Here is a 17,953-nt window from a genome sequence, read left to right on the forward strand (position 1 = left end):
GGCTTCCCCTTATCCCCGCCTCCTTTGTTAGGCTCGACCCACTTTAGGGCGGGACCTCCCACTTAAACCAATGCTGGGAGACGAACCCTGGCGGTTTGTACTCTTCCTTTCCAATGAGAAAAAAAGGAAGCGGCTTGGCCCCAATAACCAATCCGAGGAGACGGCGCCTGGTTGTCAGGCAGGTTTGTAAGAGTTCGGGCCAATTGGAGGCGCAATCACCGCTCGACCCGGGCGCAGCGCGCAGGCGGTGGCGAGGAGACGCCGAGCGGGCCGAGTGCGGCCGAGCAAAGCCGGAGCCGGAGCGGGGCCGCAGGAGCCGGGCTGGGTCCGGACGGGCCGAGATGCCCTATAAACTGAAGAAGGAGAAGGTGAGTGTGGCCCTTTCCTCGCGCCTCCGTCTTGGGGCCTGCGCGGAGCTCTGGGAGAGGCCGAGCCAGGCCCGGGACAGCCCCAGACTGACCCTCCCGTCCGGCCCCCGCAGGACTCCCAGGGCCAGCCCTCCGCCCCCGCTGCTGGCCGCACCCCCAGCCTGTGCCGCAGCTGGAAAGGCTTCCTCACCTTGCCCGGGATGGAGTCCCCCGCGTACACCTCCATCCTTTCCTCCCTTCATCTACCCCCGGCCCTGGGTAACCACCTCCGTCCAGATCTGCCCCACTCCCAGGTCACTCCCCTGCTTTTTCTCCACACACCCCCCCCCCCCCCCCCCCCCCTTTACCCGTTTGGGACAGCGCCTCGTCTGAGACTGCACCTCCCTCCAGCCCACCTCCCCCTCGCCCCCCATTGCGCTCAGCCCCTTCTCTTCTTACACGCCTGGGCCTGGGCCTGGGCCGGCCTTCTCCACCGTCCCCTACAGCCCCTTCTCCCTCCCCGCCAAGCTCCTTGACCTAGAACTGCTCTGCTTTCTCTCTCCTCCACCGAATCTGGCCTAGGCCCCTCCCTCTAGTTCTTCCTTCACACACAAACTTGTAAGCCAGGACTGAGCCCTTCCTTCTGTTGATGGAACCTCAGAACGTCAGTGCTGGTAGGGACCTTTGAGCGCATTCAGTGCAATCCTTAAGTGATACAGATGAGGAGACTGAGGCCCCGATAGGGGAAGAGACTTGGCCAAGGTCACACAGCCTGTTTGGAGGCCCAGCTGCAATATCAGGTCTCTTGATTTAAAGGCCTCCTTTGTACCAAAGCCTCCCTAACAGGCATCAACCGACTTGCAGGTTCATCCTAAATCAGGTTACCTTTCCTAATCTGAGCAAGCTCCTCCCCTTATTCCAAATCTTAGGATAACCTTTGCATTTTTCCAATTTTGCTCCAGTGCTGGATTCCTGCCTTTCTGGGCCACACTACCCTCAAATCGGGAATCTGCACGTACTATCAGATTAGTTTTCCTTCTTACCCCAAAGGCCAGCCAGCCACCCCTGGACACCCTTGACTTTGTCATGGTGTCCTGATACAGCCTGTTTCTTGATGTTGCCTTCTTTACCTTCCTCTTCTACCTCCATACTGCCTTCCCCTGTTCTTCATCCCTGCCTTTCTCTACCTTCTATTTCCTGCTGTTGCTGAGGTCTGACTCAGAGGTGTGGTTCCTTTGAGGTACAGATTCACACAGAGGATGCTAGGATACCAGTTCCAGCCTCCCCCAGCTTCTCCCCTCCTGGGGTTGGCCCCTCGTGGTGGGTGCTGGCTCTGGCCTGGCGCTCTGCTCAGCCACTTTATGACCCCAGAGGAGTCTTGCTTTTCATTTGCCCTCTGATGGGCTGGGTTGCTGGGTTGCTGGGTTGCCGTCTCTGACCTTAGCGGTTCAACTCTTTATCTTGGGGCTTTCAGAGATCTGGCAGGCAGCTCTGATTCTGGGTTGTCCCCATAAGCTCCCAGGGACAGAGGTTCTGAATGGAGGGTTGGTAATGGTGTACTAGGCACTGAAGCTCCTGGGGTCCTGGGCTGGGCAGGTTGGTGTGCTCCATCCAGACCCTGTGTCCTTGGGGAGTGGGCCTGCTGAGGTGGTTTGGGCAGCGTAGCTGTGAATGATGCATACACAAGTCAGCCACACCCGAGGCTAAGGGGTTCCTCCAAGGAGTGTGGAGGGGTGTGGAATTCAGGGGAGCCTCGTGAGGTCGCCACCCATCTGTAGTTTTTAGTCTTGATGGAACAGATACTGTCCCATCTACAAAACACCTTCTACTAGATGATTGAGAAGAAAAATTCTTAGACTTGCTAGGACCATAGGTATTTGACCATAGTATTTGGCTGGGAAAGAGTATTGGAGGAATTGGGGTGCACGGAGCCAGGCATCTTTGATTCCCTTTAAGGTTTAACTTTCTGCTTTTGATTTCCAGTTGCATTTGGCCTCCTTCAATGGTTAACAAGTCCTGAGGGGGAGGTGGGTGACAATGTGACTGAGGTTTGCCTGGATAGGGTGGGAGCAGAGAGGAGGGGTGGGCGGAGGATCTTTATTTTGCATCCATCACCTCTCCCTGTTCTTCATCTCTGCTGGTCCCAGTCTTGGCCATCCTTCACAGCCTTCTCCCTGAAGCCTCTCCTGAACCCTCAGTTAGGAGAGAGCTCTCTCTCCTCCGCTGGATTTGCAGAACACTTGATAGGTCACTTAAGGTCTTTTTGTGTTCCCTTGAACTGGAATTTATTGTGAACAAATCTTTTCTTCCCCCTTGAGATAATAACCAAGCTCCATTTTGGTTTGGCATCTCCCTTGCACACAGTAGGCACTCAGTAGATGGGTGCTGAGTCAATCCCTTGGGGGCAATTTGCTTCCCTCCTCCTCCCTCATGTTCTGATCTGGGACATATCTCTTAGGTTCCCAGGCGGTGTGCCCCTGCTCCTTTCCACCTTCTTGTTTTTAATAATAGTAATAATATTAGCTAACATTGGGATATTCCCGTGCCAGACACTGAGCTAAAGGGAATTAGGTAATATGACTGTTGTCACTTAAAAGAAGACTGAGGCTCAAAGAGCCTAGTTCACCTGCTTATGATTATAGAGCTAGTAAGAGTTGGGCCCGAAACAGCGTGGGCTCCCAACCACCGTGCGGGCGGCACTTGACCGTGGGGCTGTGCTGGGGTGCACTGGGGTGCGCTGCGGTGTGTGCACCTCACCTGTTCTGCAGGAGCCAGGGAGCAAGGGTGGTGGGCGTGGTTTCCCCATGCCCCCACACACGCCCACGGACGAAGGCAGCTGGTATCTCTCTTAGGAGCACTCCCTGATAGGTTTGAGCAGTCGGGCTGGTGGAGGGGTGCTAAAAGGAGAAGGAGCTTGCGGTCGAGCAGAGGGATGAAACACATACAAAGATGGGTCAGCTTTGTCCAAGAGGCCCACGTATGGGGAATGTGCAGTTGCCTCAGTGACTCCCCCCCTGTACCCCTCGTCCTGTTCCTCTATACCCCACGCTCTGAGCCATGCTCCTTGGCCCCTTGGCGAGGGGTCGGTGTGCCCAGCCTGGTCAGTGGGCAGTGGAGAGGGTGCTCAGCCCAAAGGAGGAGCACCTTGTGGCCTCTAGAGCTGCTCCATACCTGGGAAGGGCTCTCTTCTTCCCTGCCCCCTCCTCCAGCCCACACAGAGCTCTGTTCTCGAAGAAATCCCTGTGCCCCCATAGTCACTATGACTTAACATTTGTCACTGAAGGGGCTCAGGTGCCTTCGAGCGGCAGAATCTCAGAGCTAGAAGTGACTTCGAAGGTCCTCCGATCGAGGCTTCATTTAGGGCTGGAATCCCTTCTGCTCGTGCTTTAGAGGAGTCAGGAATGCTCCTTTGCTTGAAGGCTCTTGGGATTGGGGAGCTTGCAGCCCCACGAGGCAGCCAGTTTCTGTGCTGATGCTCTAGGAGAAAATTCTTCCTCCTCTGGAGCCTCAGCCTGTCTTCCTTGCTACTTTAGCCCATGGTTCTTGGGCCTCTGGATCCACACAGAACAAGTTGCGTCTTTAGTCCGCATGCAGCTCTTCATTTATTCGTACAACCCCTCTTGCTCACCCACCCCCGGGACTCCTGCCTTCCACTATTAGCCATCCCAGCCTCGCAGCTGTCACTCTCAGGACAGGCTTTTGAATCCACTCCCAGGATGGGTTGTATTTCGCCAGAAGAAAACCTGAGATTTGTCTTTGTCCCTCCCAAAGCCTGATGCTCACGACTGAACCAGATCTTCCCAAATAGCCCCGTGAAGTGCCAGAGTCAGGGGCACTTCCCCGCCTCCCCGTGCCAAGCACTCTACACTCCGGCTGTTAATTGGATGGAAGGTCACGGGGTGCTGTGGCAGCCCCAGCACTTGGATGATTTGTGTTGAGCTTGCAGTCAGATCTAAATTCCCAAGGCTTTTTCACATTTTCCCTGTCCCGTCCCTGTGCAGTTGCTTTTTTTGGCCCGAAGCATAGGAAGAGATGCCGGGCTGGCCAGAGCTCTGAGCCAGTGGCCCGGTTCCCGATGGAGACGTCAGACTAGCGCTCATCTTCGTAGCAGTTCAGGGTTTTACCCCCATCCCTGTCTCTGTGCTTGTCCCCCAGGGCATTCTTGGGATGGTTCCTATACCTGATTAGGCCAGTAGCATCTTCTAGTCTGGGGGTGATTTGTAATTTCCCAGAAAGGCTTCCAGGTCTTGGCAGATGGCCTTGGGGGAGAGTGGCGACTCCCTCCCCTCCAGCGTGACAGCCTGGGCACCTCCTTGCCCACTCTAGCCAGAAGCCAGTCTGAGTAGCTTGTTCCGTGGCGCTTCCCCTTAAAGCCCCTCACTCTGGTTCTTCCTGGACGGAGGCCCTTCCAGGCCCCACCTCATACACCGGCCATGTAAAGTGACAGAGCACTATCTTACCTGGTTACCCTATCTTCATGATGTCTTCCTGACCAGATTCCAGACCGTGTGGAGGGACTGACTCTCCCTCTGTGTACCCCAAGCCCTCCTCCCCTGGGCTGGGTACAAGGTAGATGCTCAGTGATTCTGATTGATTGATTGATTCGATTAGACAGAGGATAAGTACAACACAGACTTTAGGGGTCCAGATGAGGCCTCTCCCTCCCCCTGGCATCTGCTGACTACCTCCATCTTCCCCCTTCAGGAGCCCCCCAAGCTTGCCAAAGGCACGGCCAAGCCCAGCAGCTCGGGCAAGGATGGTGGAGGCGAGAACGCCGACGAGGTAATGACCATGGGCACAGCCCTCGTTATGGTGCAGGCATCAGCTCCAAGTACTTGACGGCTGGTGGGTGAGGGATCCCAGGGCGCCAGAAGTTACCCCGGCAAAAGGGACGGGGATTTCCACAGCTGGGAGAGGGGCTTGGTCAGCCCAGCTAGGTAGCTGCCCTTGGGCAGCCTTCCCCTTTGGCTGGTGTAGAGCAAAGAGACTCTGCAGGTCTTCAGACTCCCCAGCAATTCCCGTGAAAGTCATTTCTCTGTCTACCAACTTTGAGGGATGAGAATTCGTTTCTCCTTAGGGCAAAAACCTAGGGTGTCAGGTGCTGGGGAGAAGGGAAAAAGTACACGGGTGCTCAGTGGGCCATGAGTAGCTTTAGCATGGCTTGGGGTAGGGCAGGGGGTGGGGAGCGGCTGGTGTCCCTGAGTCTGGGAGGCAGGGCTGTGCCCACTGCCCTTGGTTCTGATCGTAGGGGAGCTGCTAAAGGACAATCATGAGCAGAGGTCAGCACAGCTTGGCAAGCTAGGGCTGTAAAGCAATAAATGGCAAGCTGAGAGAACACCGGAGGGTGGAGAGACTTAAGTCCAGAGTATGGCCAGGAAAGTTTGGGAGTGTGCTCAATGGGATGCTCAAGATGGTGGCTAGTCCCGTGGACACGTTGACCAAGCACCTGTGTTACTCAGAAATTGATGATCCTTGGTTTCTCTGCTTCTTCTCTCCTGTTCTAAACTGTTCAGAGGGATGGAGGACAATAGGAAATAGCTCTCCAATTATGGGCAGAGCTTGTGGGTTTTTTGGGAAGAAGAGATTGATTAACAAGTGTTTGGGGTTAACCCTGGATTTAGATTTTTTCTAGGTGCTTCTGGTCCCTGTCACCTCTAAAGAAATCCAAGCACTTTTCACACCTCTGACCATCGTTTTAGACCTCACTTAAGTAATCAGAAGAAGCAGGGTAGGTTTTCCCCATTTTACAAACACGGGAGGTGAGGACCACAAAGGATGAATTCATCCTTCCTCTGCACTTATAGAGTAATCTGAGCATGTCTCTAGGATAGACCTTATCACTTGGTGTTGTAACTATTTGTCCAACATGTGTTTCTCTCCCCCAGACTATGGACTCTGAGGGGAGGAGCTGGGTGTGCTGGGGCTGGTGCATTGCTTTTCCTGCACACCTGTATGCTCATGCACTTGGTTCTTTTTTGGAGGTGGGGGGTATTTTTATTTATATATATATATTTTAAAGATTATTTGCTTGACAGAGAGCACAAGTAGCAGAGTGGTAGACAGAGGGAGAAGGAGAAGCAGGCTCCTTGCTGAGCAGGGAGCCCGATGTGGGGCTCGATCCCAGGATCCTGGGATCATGACCTGGGCCGAAGGCAGCCGCTTAACGACTGGGAGCCACCCGGGCGCCCCTGTTTTTATTTATATTTATTAATTTTTTTTAAAGTAATGTCTAGGGATGCCTGGGTGGCTCAGTCGGTTAAGTGTTTGCCTTCGGCTCAGGTCATGGTCCCAGGGTCTTGGGATTGAGTCCCACGTTGGGCTCCTTGCTCAGTGGGGAGCCTGCTTCTCCCTCTGCCTGCCGCTCCCCCTGCTTGTACTCTCTCTCTCTTTCTCTCTGACAAATGAATAAATAAAATCTTAAAAAAAAAAAAAGTGATCTCTACACCCAACATGGGGCTCGAACTCATGACCCCGAGATCAGGAGTCACATGCTTCTTTTTTTTTTTTTTTAAGATTTTATTTATTTATTTATTTATTTATTTATTTATTCTTTTTTTTTTTCCTTAAAGATTTTATTCATTTATCCGAGAGAGAGACACACAGCGAGAGAGGGAACACAAGCAGGGGGAGGGAGGGAGAGGGAGAAGCAGGCTTCCCGCCGAGCAGGGAGCCCGACGCGGGGCTCGATCCCAGGACCCCGGGATCACAACCCGAGTCGAAGGCAGACGCTTAACGACTGAGCCACCCAGGTGCCCCTATTTATTTATTCTTTTAAAGATTTTATTTATTTATCTGACAGAGAGACAGCGAGAGAGGGAACACAAGCAGGGGGAGTGGGAGAGGGAGAAACAGGCTTCCCGCTGAGCAGGGAGCCCGATGCAGGGCTCGATCCCATGACCCCGGGATCATGACCAAAGCTGAAGGCAGACGCTTAACGACTGAGCCACCCAGGCGCCCCAAGATTTTATTTATTTATTTGACAGAGAGACACAGCAAGAAAGGGAACACAAGCAGGGGGAGTGGGAGAGGGAGAAGCAGGCTTCCTGCCGAGCAAGGAGACGGACATGGGGCTTGATCCCAGGACCCTGGGATCATGACCTGAGCTAAAGGCAGACGCTTAACGACTGAGCCACCCAGGCACCCCAGGAGTCGCATGCTTCTACTGACTGACCTAGCCAGGTGCCCCTCATGCACTTGGTTCTTAATAAATCATCAGTCAGCGCTCCTGGGAAACACTCCCTCTGGGCTCAGTCTCCCCTTTAGGAATGGTGACATCTGTGGGACCCACAAGGATGGTGGCTGGGAGGTGGCAACTCAGCATTCAAAGCAGCAAGAGGGACTTAGAAATAGGATTTAAAGGGACAGAAAGGAATAGTTAGGGGGCTGTTCTCATCTCTTGCCTAACTAACTCCTACTTGTTCGGTTACTAGATAGATTGGATGTCCTGTCCTAAAAGCAGCCTTCCTTGACCACCTCCCCTTTCCTTCCCGCCAGGATGTGGTCAGGGCTCCTGCTGTTTGCCCTCCTGACACCCAGTACCACCCCATGGCAGCATTGAACCACAGCTGTAGTTAAACAGTTTGATGTGAATTTGTTGTTCGTCAGTTTTAACTCTTGTGTTAGCACGTGAGCCCTGTCAGGCTCTCCTTCCACACTGAAGGGTTTGGCACACCAGAGGTACCAGTGTTTGAATGCATTAGTGACCAATAAGCAAACCCATCAACTTCAAAAAAAGTGCTGGAAATAACCTTAGAGTCTAACCCTCTCCTTTCATAGGTAGGAAAATGAAAGCTCAAACAGGCTAAGAAAGATGCTGAGACCAACTGCAGGGATTTCTCCATTGCCTTTCTGGACACATGGGTTAAAGGCAGTGGGTTGATATAAGGCCTTTGAAAAAGGAGAGTGCTGAGTTCACCTTGGGCTCTGTTCTGTGAAATGTTGCCCAGGGCTCACCTATATGAGGCAGTGGCAGGAATTGTGCATGATTTTCCAGGCATGTCCCCATAGGTCCCCAGGCAGAGGGATGGTGGAAAAGTTGGGGGCCGGGCTCCCAGGCTCAGGTCATCCAAAGCCATTTGGCACAGTCCTTCCCTTGCTTTTTCTAGTCCAGAATTTGGGGCTTTTCGAGCCAGATTTACCCTCTGTCGTGCATCTGCCAGTGCCTTTTCAACTGATCCTAATAATGATAGCGGCCACCATTTATTTTATTGAGCAGTTACTTGTGTGTTAGGTTCCTAGGGCAGCTGTAACAAATGACCACAAACTAGGTGGCTTAAAATAACAGAGGTTTATTCTCTCACAGTTTTGGAGGCCCGAAATCTGAAATCAACATGTCAGCAGGTCATGTCCCTCTGAGGTTCTAGGGAAGAATCTCTCCCATGCCTCTCTCTCTCCCTAGCTTCCGATGGTTTTCAGCAATCCTTGGTGTTCCTTGGCTTATTGGAGACTGGAAAGTCTCCTCCTTCGTTCTTCATATGGGGTTCTCCCCTGTGTGTGTCTATGTCTCTGTGTTCACAATTCCTTCTTCTTTTTTTTTTTTTAAAGACTTATTTATTCAGGCGTGCCTGGGTGGCTCAGATGGTTAAGCATCTGCTTTCGACTCTGGTCATGATCTCCAGGTCCTGCTATCGAGCCCCTTGTCGGGCTCCCGGCTCAGCTGGGAGTCTGCTTCTCCCTTTCCCTCTGCTTGTGCTCTCTCTTTCTCTCTCTCAAAATGAATAAATAAAATCTTAAAAAAAAAAAAAGGTTTATTCATTTGAGAGGGAGAGAGAGAGTGCGAGCAGGGGGAGGGGCAGAGGGAGGGAGAGATAAGCAGACTCCCTGTAGTCCAACTCGGGGCTCGATCCCAGGACCCTGAGATCATGACCTGAGCCGAAATCAAGAGTTGGACGCTCAACCGATTGAGCCACCCAGGCACCCCTGCATTTCCCTCTTCTTTTGAGGACACTAGCTATATGGGAAGTGGACTCCCAACTTGATTATGTCTGCAAAGACCCTGTTTCCAAATAAGGTCATGTTCACAGGTGTTGGGTTGACTTGAATTTGAGGACAGACACTGTTCAATTTATCAGGCTCTGTCCTAAGACCTTTGCTTGCATTTAATCTTTTAATCTCATTTAATCTAGACAGCACTACCCTGAGGTCATTCCATTATCGTCATCATCCCATTTCACAGATGAAACTGAGGCTTAGTGACGTTAAATAGCTTTTACTCAGCCAGTAAACAGTTGAGCTGGAATGCAACCCAGTGCGGTGTGGCTCAGGAGCCAATTCTCCCATGTTCTTAATGACATGATACACTGGCTCTAAGATTCTTAAAGAGTCTTGGAACGGAAAGGAGCCTTGAGAGATTAGGTCAGACTCACTGTTCACCCATTGCTGCAGGCAGCGTTCCTTCCTGGTCTGGCTCTGGAGAAAGCAGCTCACTGCCCTGGACTCTTCTAGGTCCTGTGCCCTGTCCTGAGTTCTGGGAGTGGGGACAGAGGGGAAAACATTATCCCAGTCTTACCCACTTCAGCCTGTCCTCCCAGTAGCCAGAGTTGTTACCCCAAAAACATTTTTTTTTTTTTTGTCTTATCAATCCTCTACTTCAAAAGCTCTCTTGGGGCGCCTGGGTGGCTCAGTCACTTAAGCGTCTGCCTTCGGCTCAGGTCATGATCCCAGGGTCCTGGGATCGAGTCCCTCATCGGGCTCCCTGCTCAGTGGGGGGCCTGCTTCTCCCTCTGCCTGCCGCTCCCCCTGCTTGTGCGCGCGCGCTCTCTGTCAAATAAATAAATAATTTAAAGAAAAAAAAAAAAGCTCTGTTGGCATCTCATTGCTTACAGGTTACAATTCAAACTCACACTCTGGACCCCTGTGAGCTGGCCCCACCCCATTCTTCCAGCACCCCTCCTGGTTTCTCGCCCCGCCAGACTTCCCATCCTCCTCCGATACAAGCCCTTTATGACTCTGGGTCCTTACCGATGAGATTCTGTTGGCGTGGACTACTTTATTTTTCTGCTCTGTTTCTTTGCCTGCTAAACTCATGTTTGTCCTTTGAGGGCCACGTCAGAAGTCACCCCTTCAGGAGCGCCTTCACTAATAGTTCAGCCAGAGTTTGTGTTCCCAGATCCGCGGTGGCACACTCTGCTTTGTCATTTCCCCGCTACCAAGAGCTGCCTGCGCCTTGGTCTCGCCCACTGGGCTGTGAGCTCTCTGAGGACACGGGCCACTGTTTGATCTCTAAGGCTTAGCATGACGTTTAATCAATAAATGAAGGCAGAAAATAATGAAGCTCGGGGTGCCCGGGTGGCTCAGATGGTTAAGCGTCTGCCTTCGGCTCAGGTCATGATCCCAGGGTCCTGGGATTGAGCCCCACATCGGGCTCCTTGCTTGGCAGGGAGTCTGCTTCTCCCTCTGCCTCTCTCTCTCTCTCTCTGTCTCTTATGAATAAATAAATAAAATCTTAAAAAAAAAAAGAAAATAATGAAGCTCAGCTAGATAGAGCTCTGGATGTCAGGATAGGACAGAACGCCTCTGTGATCTTGGGGGTTTTAAACTAAAATGATCTTAATTTGACTAGTTAATTCATTAAGCAAAGGTGATGTTGTTAATCTTTGCGTTTTTCTTTTTTTTCTTAAAGTTTTTTTTAAGTAGTCTCTACACCCAGCGTGGGGCTCGAACTCATGACCCCAAGATCAAGAGCCACATGCTCTTCAGATTGAGCCAGCCAGGTGCCCCAGTCTTTGTGTTGTTCACTGTTAGTTTTACCTTTCATCTTTTTCTTACAATACTTTTTTTTATATAGATTTTATTTATTTATTTGACAGAGTGAGACAGCGAGAGAGGGAACACAAGCAGGGGGAGTGGGAGAGGGAGAAGCAGGCTTCCCTCTGAGCACGGAGCCCAATGCAGGGCTGAGCTACCCAGGCGCCCCGCCCCCCCTTTTTTAAGTACGCTCCATGCCTACCGTGGGACTTGAACTCAGGACCCCAAGATCAAGAGTCACATGCTCTACCAACTGAGCCAGCCAAGCATCCCCTTACAATACTTTCTTTTTTTTTAAAGATTTTATTTTTTGAGAGAGAGAGAACGAGCAGGGGGATGGGCAAGGGAGAAGGAGAAGCAGACTCCCCACTGAGCAGGGAGCCCGACGTGGGGTTTGATCTCAGGACCCTGAGACCATGACCTGGGCCAGAGGCAGGCGCTTAACCGACTGAACCACCCAGGTGCCTCTTTAAAGATTTTGTTTTAAAGTAATCTTTACGCCCAGTGTGGGGCTCGAACTCACAACCCTGAGATCAAGAGTCACATGCTGTACCTACTGAGCCAACCAGGCACCCCGTAATCCTTTCTGTAGTACTTAATTTCTATTTCTGTGTCCTGCTTTAGGTTTAAATATTTGGGTTTGATTATTAATGGTGGCTATGTTAGGATTGGTTTGGACTAGGATTGGTTCAGAGTGGGCAAGTTTAGTTGCAGTCTCTTGAATGTGAGCTTGGTGCATAAATTTGAAGTCCCACTTGATTGTTGGCGGCCTGAATCTGGGAAGGCTTCTTAGAGGTGGGAAGAGAAGGACCTCAGGCAGAGGAGATGGCCACTACAGAGCCTCAGAGGTGAGACCAAGCAGAACATAGTAGGGGAGAGCAGTTTGGCTGGCTGGCCTTTGGTCAGTGCCCACCCATGCTGGGAGGGTTGCAGAACATTCCCCAGGGGACCACCTGCTTCCCACCTCCAGCCCAGGTCAGTAGAGAAGTTAAAAGCTGAAGCTTTGGGGCACCCAGGTGGCTTAGTCAGTTAGTCAGACTCTTGATTTCAGCTCGGGTCGTGATCTCAGGGTCGTGGGATCAGACCCCACCTCAGGCTCCGCGCTTAGCACAGAATCTGCTTATGCAGAGTCTCTTTCCCTCTGCGCCTCCCCCTCTAGTGTGCTCTCTCTCTCAAATAAATAAACAAAATCTTAAGAAAAATCAAACTGAAGCTTTTACAGGGCGCCTGGCTGGCTCAGTCAGCGGAGCATGCAACTCTTGATCTTGGGGTTGTAAGTTCCAGCTCCATGTTGGGTATAGAGATTACTAAAAAATAAAATCTTTAAAAAAAATGTTAAAAAAAAAAAAGCTGAAGCTTTTAGGAGAAACAGTTGAACATGAAGTGAGTCGTTGGCATAGCCCCATACCTCCCTTCTGACAAGCATATTTCCCGGTGAAGAGTGAATAGACCAGGGAATGCCTCCCTGAGGCTTGGCAGGCAGGCGCTCTGCTGGCTGGACCAGCTGTCCCTCAGATGCTTCTGGTGTCTGGGGCCTGGGAGCCAATGGTCCTTTTAATACCAGGGTGGCCCGGTGGGGTGGGGTGGGGCAGGCTGAACTCAGCTGTTTTCAGGCCACCCCCGCCTTCAGTGATGAAATCCTAGTGGGGAAGACACCTTAGGCATCAACCTATTGTTTTTTTGTTTTTGTTTTTGTTTTTAAAGATTTTATTTATTTGACACAGAGAGACACAGCGAGAGATGGAACACAAGCAGGGGGAGTGGGAGAGGGAGAAGCAGGCTTCCTGCAGAGCAGGGAGCCCGACGCGGGGCTCGATCCCAGGACCCTGGGACCATGACCTGAGCCTAAGGCAGACGCTTAACAACTGAGCCACCCAGGTGCCCCAACCTGTTGGTTTTTAAACTTTGATCTTTAGCCATGCAACCCTCTATTCTCTTAACCTTACTTGGAGATTTGTCCATTTCTCTGTTAGCAGAGAAAATTGAGGCCTTGGCTTCTCCCTTTCTGGGGCGAATGCCTTCTTTCCCTGGACCTCTCCTCAGTGTGAGGTTTGTGGGGGTGCTGGGCATCTGTCTTATCTGGCAGGAGAGAGAGAGATACGCTCTTCCTCAGAGTTTTGTTCCTCAGCCGCCCCTGAGCCCTTTGCCCGGGTATCACTAATGCTCCTCTCTCCGACTCTGCTCCTGACACTGCACAGTGCTCTGTTCTGATGGGTCCCGACTTGGGACAGGAAAGACCTGGACTTGGCCCCCTGTCAGTCAACCATCCAGACCTTCACTGAATGACTGTTAGGTGCCTTGCTGTGTGGGGACCCAGAGGGGTGCAAACCAGGGTCCTGGCTTTCATGGGACTTATCTAGTTGGACATGTGACTACTCCAAGCAAGAGACAGCACTGGAGATGATCACAGAACCAGTGAAACAAACAAGTAGTGTCGAGAGGTCAGGGGCAGGAACTGGACACTGCAGGGTTGGAGTTGAGAAGGACTTTTGGAAGAGGGTGGGGCTTAAATGGATCTTGAAAGATGAAATGCTTTCTTGGGTGCCCCCATTATATTTATTTATTTATTTTTTTAGAGAGGGGGAGAGAGAAGGCAGGGAGGGGCAGAGAGAGAGAGAGAAACTTCAGCAGGCTCCAAGCCCAGCACGGAGCCCAACGCGGGGCTCCATTTCACAACCCTGAGATCATGACCTGAGCCAAAATCAAGAAGAGTCAGACGCATAACTGACTGAACCACCCAGATGCCCCTTGGGTTCCCCCATTTTAGACCAAGGAAGATAATGGACCCATAGGAACATTGAGGTGTGCTAGTTTCAGGAATTTCCACGTTGCATTCCTAAAATCCAGGGATGGGAAATAATCATGATAACAGAAGACACTTCTTTTTTTTTTTTTTTTTAAAGATTTTATTTAGGGGAGGGTATGTGCTCTGGTAAGCGCTGTGAATTGTGCAAGACTGTTGAATCTCAGATCTGTACCTCTGAAACAAATAATGCAATATATGTTAAGAAAAAAAAAAGAAGAAGGTAGCGGGAGGGAAAGAATGAAGCGGGGGAAATCGGAGGGGTAGACGAACCATGAGAGACGATGGACTCTGAAAAACAAACTGAGGGTTCTAGAGGGGAGGGGGGTGGGAGGATGGGTTAGCCTGGTGGTGGGTATTGAGGAGGGCACATTCTGCATGGAGCACTGGGTGTTATGCACAAACAATGAATCATGGAACACTTCATCTAAAACTAATGATGTAATGTATGGGGATTAACATAAGAATTAAAAAAAGATTTTATTTATTTATTTGAGACAGAGAGAATGAGAGAGAGAGAGCACATGATGGGGGGGGGGTCAGAGGGAGAAGCAGGCTCCCTGCCGAGCAGGGAGCCCGATGTAGGACTCGATCCAGGGACTCCAGGATCATGACCTGAGCCGAAGGCAGTCGCTTAACCGACTGAGCCACCCAGGCGCCCCAGTAGAAGACGCTTCTTATAAAGCACTCCTGTGAGCCATATAATGTTCTCCTAAATCCTTATTACAACCTTTTGAGGTAGATACTATTGTCACCCCACTTTACAGATGAGGAAACTGAGGCAGACAGACTATACGACTTTCTGGAGGTTACTTGGCTAATAAATGACAGAGCAGGAGTCAAACCCAGGCAGTCTAGCATGAGTCTGTGCTCTTGACCCCTAAGCTCCACCGTGGATTTGGTCGTTCCTATAACAGGAAATGAAGGCCCAAAGCAGGGTGGGTCTGATGCACACCAAGCTCTGGTGTCCTGCCCTTCTGCCTCTCTCCCCTATCCCTCACTGAGGTATGGCCCAGCTGCCATATGCAGGAAGAGAGACCTGGGACTCCAGGGTGCCTTGCAGGTCTACCCAAAACCACGCTGGCTGAGTGCTGGTCATGGCAGGAGAGGAGTGTGGTGGCCGCTCTTGCCCCATTTCCTTGCACTCCCCGAGACAGGTTAGTGTCTGAGCAGTCATTTTAGATGGAGGAGAGGACCAGATGGCCAAAAAGGTAATGAGCTACCCTGGACCCACAGGCCTGCCCCGGGCTGGACCCAATGCGTCTCTCCTCTCCTTTGATCCCCAGATAGGTCACAAGCTTGACATAATTGTTTCTGTAAAAAATTCAGAGCCTACAAAGCATAGCATTTCTGTCCTCCCTTCCCCCTATCCCAGAGGATCTCACATTCTCCCATTGTTGTGGCAGGAAGTCGGAATTTGGGGAGGAGGCCGGAGGGGCGGTGGGGATGGCAGGTGTGAGGACAGAAGGTCAGCCTCTCCTGTGGCGTGGGCAGCCAGCTGGACTTGGCCTCGGTCCTCTGGTCCCGCTGCAGTCTCTGGGGGCAAGGGTTGTCCTGTGGCTCCACCTCTGCCCTCTCCCTGCAGGTGGTTACCTGACGGGACCTGGGGGTGGACAGCCCTGCGCACACCTGAGTGTAGCCTTCTGAAAATGGGCTTTGTGGGGCTCCGACACCCGTGTCTGGGAGGAAGTAAAGAGATAGCTTTAAAAAATCAGTGGTTTTTCTCCAATTATATAAAAGGGTCAGCTGGTAGAACATTTAGAGACATAGAAAAAAGCCATACATCATTGTGCTACAACGGGAGATAGTCATGAACACAGTGGTGGACTTGCTCTTGTTTTTTCCTTCTTCACTGGGTTTTGGTTTCCGTGCATGTGTTATAATGTGGGTGAGCTCATTCTGCACGTACAGTTTTGCATTATCCTTATTTAACTTAGCATAGGAAGCAATTTTCTGTCATTACGTAGTTTTAGGCTTCATTTTGTTTTATTTTAAATTTTTATCAACATGACAACATGTACTTTGTCGGGTCAGGTAGTACCCTTGGCCTTGTAATGAAAAGAGCAGCGCCTGCCTAGCCCCCTGCTCTCCTGTTGCTCTGTGGTGACCACTCTCAACTCCCCTTTCCTTGGAAATTGACTTCTATTTTTTTTTTTTTAAGATTTTATTTATTTATTTGACAGAGAGAGACAGTGAGAGAGAGAACACAAGCAGGAGGTAGCTGGAGAGGGAGAAGCAGGCTTCCCACTGAGCAGGGAGGCCGATGCGGGACTCGATCCCAGGACCCTGGGATCATGACCCGAGCCGAAGGCAGACGCTTAACCAACTGAGCCACCCAGGTGGCCTGGAAATTGACTTCTGTACTTCCAAAGAAGATTCTTTTACTGCTTTTTGTTCTTTAATTTTCAAGTGTTAGGTATTATCTATTGACTTTCTACTATGGAAAATCAAGGCCGCAGCGTCTTTTATCTCCAACACAGACATTTCCCATGCTCCCAAGATACTTATCACCAATTTTGGGCAAATTACTATGACTATGTAAATGTTTTCCACAGTTGAACCATATATGATTACATTTAGTACCTAGTTTTTATAAACATAATTTTAACTCCATGATTTTCCATCCATCCATTTATTTATTTATTTGCTATTACAAATAGGGCTGTAAAAAAAAAAAGGGCACACAAAGCCTTCTTTTATATGTAGGATTTTTCTTTCTTTTTTTTTTTTAAGATTTTATGTATTTATTTGTCAGAGAGAGAGAGCGCCTAAGCAGGGGGAGCGGCAGGCAGAGAGAGAAGCAGACTTCCCATTGAGCAGGGAGCCTTATGGGGGCTCGATCCCAGGATCCTGCGATCATGACCTGAGCCGAAGGCAGATGCTTAACTGACTGAGCCACCCAGGCATCCCTCTTTTTTTTTTTTTTTAAGATTTATTTATTTATTAGAGAGCACACATGTGCTTGTGGGATGAGGAGGGGCAGAGAGAGAATCTCAAGCAGACTCCCCGCTCGATCCCAGGACCCTGAGATCACGACCTGAGCCGAAACCAAGTCGGACACTCAACCAACTGACCACCCAGGCGCCCCTGTGGGATTTGTCTTAAGCTATATTCTTCATAGTTAAAACTACTGAGACGCAAGAATGAATTTCTTTCTTTGAACTTTTTTATGGGCGGGGGGGGGGTGTCTCTTTTAACTTTTAACCAAAGAATGTGACGCATTCAGTGAAGCAGGAAAGTAATCTCAAGTATGCTGCTTAATGAATTGAATTTTCACATGTTTCCGCCAGGAACCACCTCCCAGATGCAGTCAAGATATAGAATATTTCCATTACTCAGAAGGTTCTTCTGAGTTAAGCCCATACCCCTACCAGCCCTGCCCTGGCAAGACAGCCACTTTTCTGACTTCTGTTACCATTAATCCATCAATTAGATTTGCAGTTCGGGAACTAGAACAAACATTTTGAAGGCTCTTGATGCCCAGGCAGTGGGCACCATTTTGGAAGACACGGCTTCTTGACCACTTTCTTCTAGGGAGAGTAGACCTTAGTTATCGCTGACGCTGACCGGAGCTGCGCTGGGGTGGGAGACAGCGGCTTGACGGCCCAGGCCTGGCCAGGCATAAATGGACTGGGGGATGGGTGGCGGCCCAGGGTGGGAGGTGTACCTTGGGGAGCCGACTCCAACCAACCATTTGTTTGACTAGGCCCAACCCCAGCCTCAACCGCAGCCGCAGCCCCAGCCCCAGCCCCCGTCATCCAACAAGCGTCCCAGCAACAGCACGCCGCCCCCGACGCAGCTCAGCAAGATCAAGTACTCCGGAGGGCCCCAGATCGTCAAGAAGGAGCGACGGCAAAGCTCATCCCGCTTCAACCTCAGCAAGAACCGGGAGTTGCAGAAGCTTCCTGCCCTGAAAGGTACTTGGAAAAGGTCAAGGGGGCCGGTGCACCGGGCCTAGGGGTCACGGGGCATTGGCGGAATGGAGGTCTGGGGTATTTTGGAGGGATGGACGTTCTAGAGAATGTGAGAGGGAGTTCCACTGGGGCTGGGGAAGCCA

At 50.9% G+C, this 17,953-nt stretch overlaps 1 protein-coding gene across 1 annotated transcript in view; it reads left to right on the plus strand.

The window, feature by feature from the left end:
* Positions 1-17,953, plus strand: part of PPP2R5D (protein phosphatase 2 regulatory subunit B'delta) — a 23,159-nt gene continuing 5,206 nt past the window's right edge. The window contains exons 1-3 of the mRNA XM_034991195.1: positions 1-368; positions 5,052-5,129; positions 17,603-17,813. Of these exons, the coding sequence (XP_034847086.1) occupies positions 114-368; positions 5,052-5,129; positions 17,603-17,813 (544 nt within the window). The 5' untranslated portion in view covers positions 1-113. The remainder of the gene's footprint in view (positions 369-5,051; positions 5,130-17,602; positions 17,814-17,953) is intronic.

The sequence above is a fragment of the Mirounga leonina genome, unplaced genomic scaffold (assembly GCF_011800145.1).
Source record: "Mirounga leonina isolate KUSES-001 unplaced genomic scaffold, KU_Mleo_1.0 Mir_53, whole genome shotgun sequence".
In the NCBI taxonomy this organism is placed as follows: Eukaryota; Metazoa; Chordata; class Mammalia; order Carnivora; family Phocidae; genus Mirounga; species Mirounga leonina.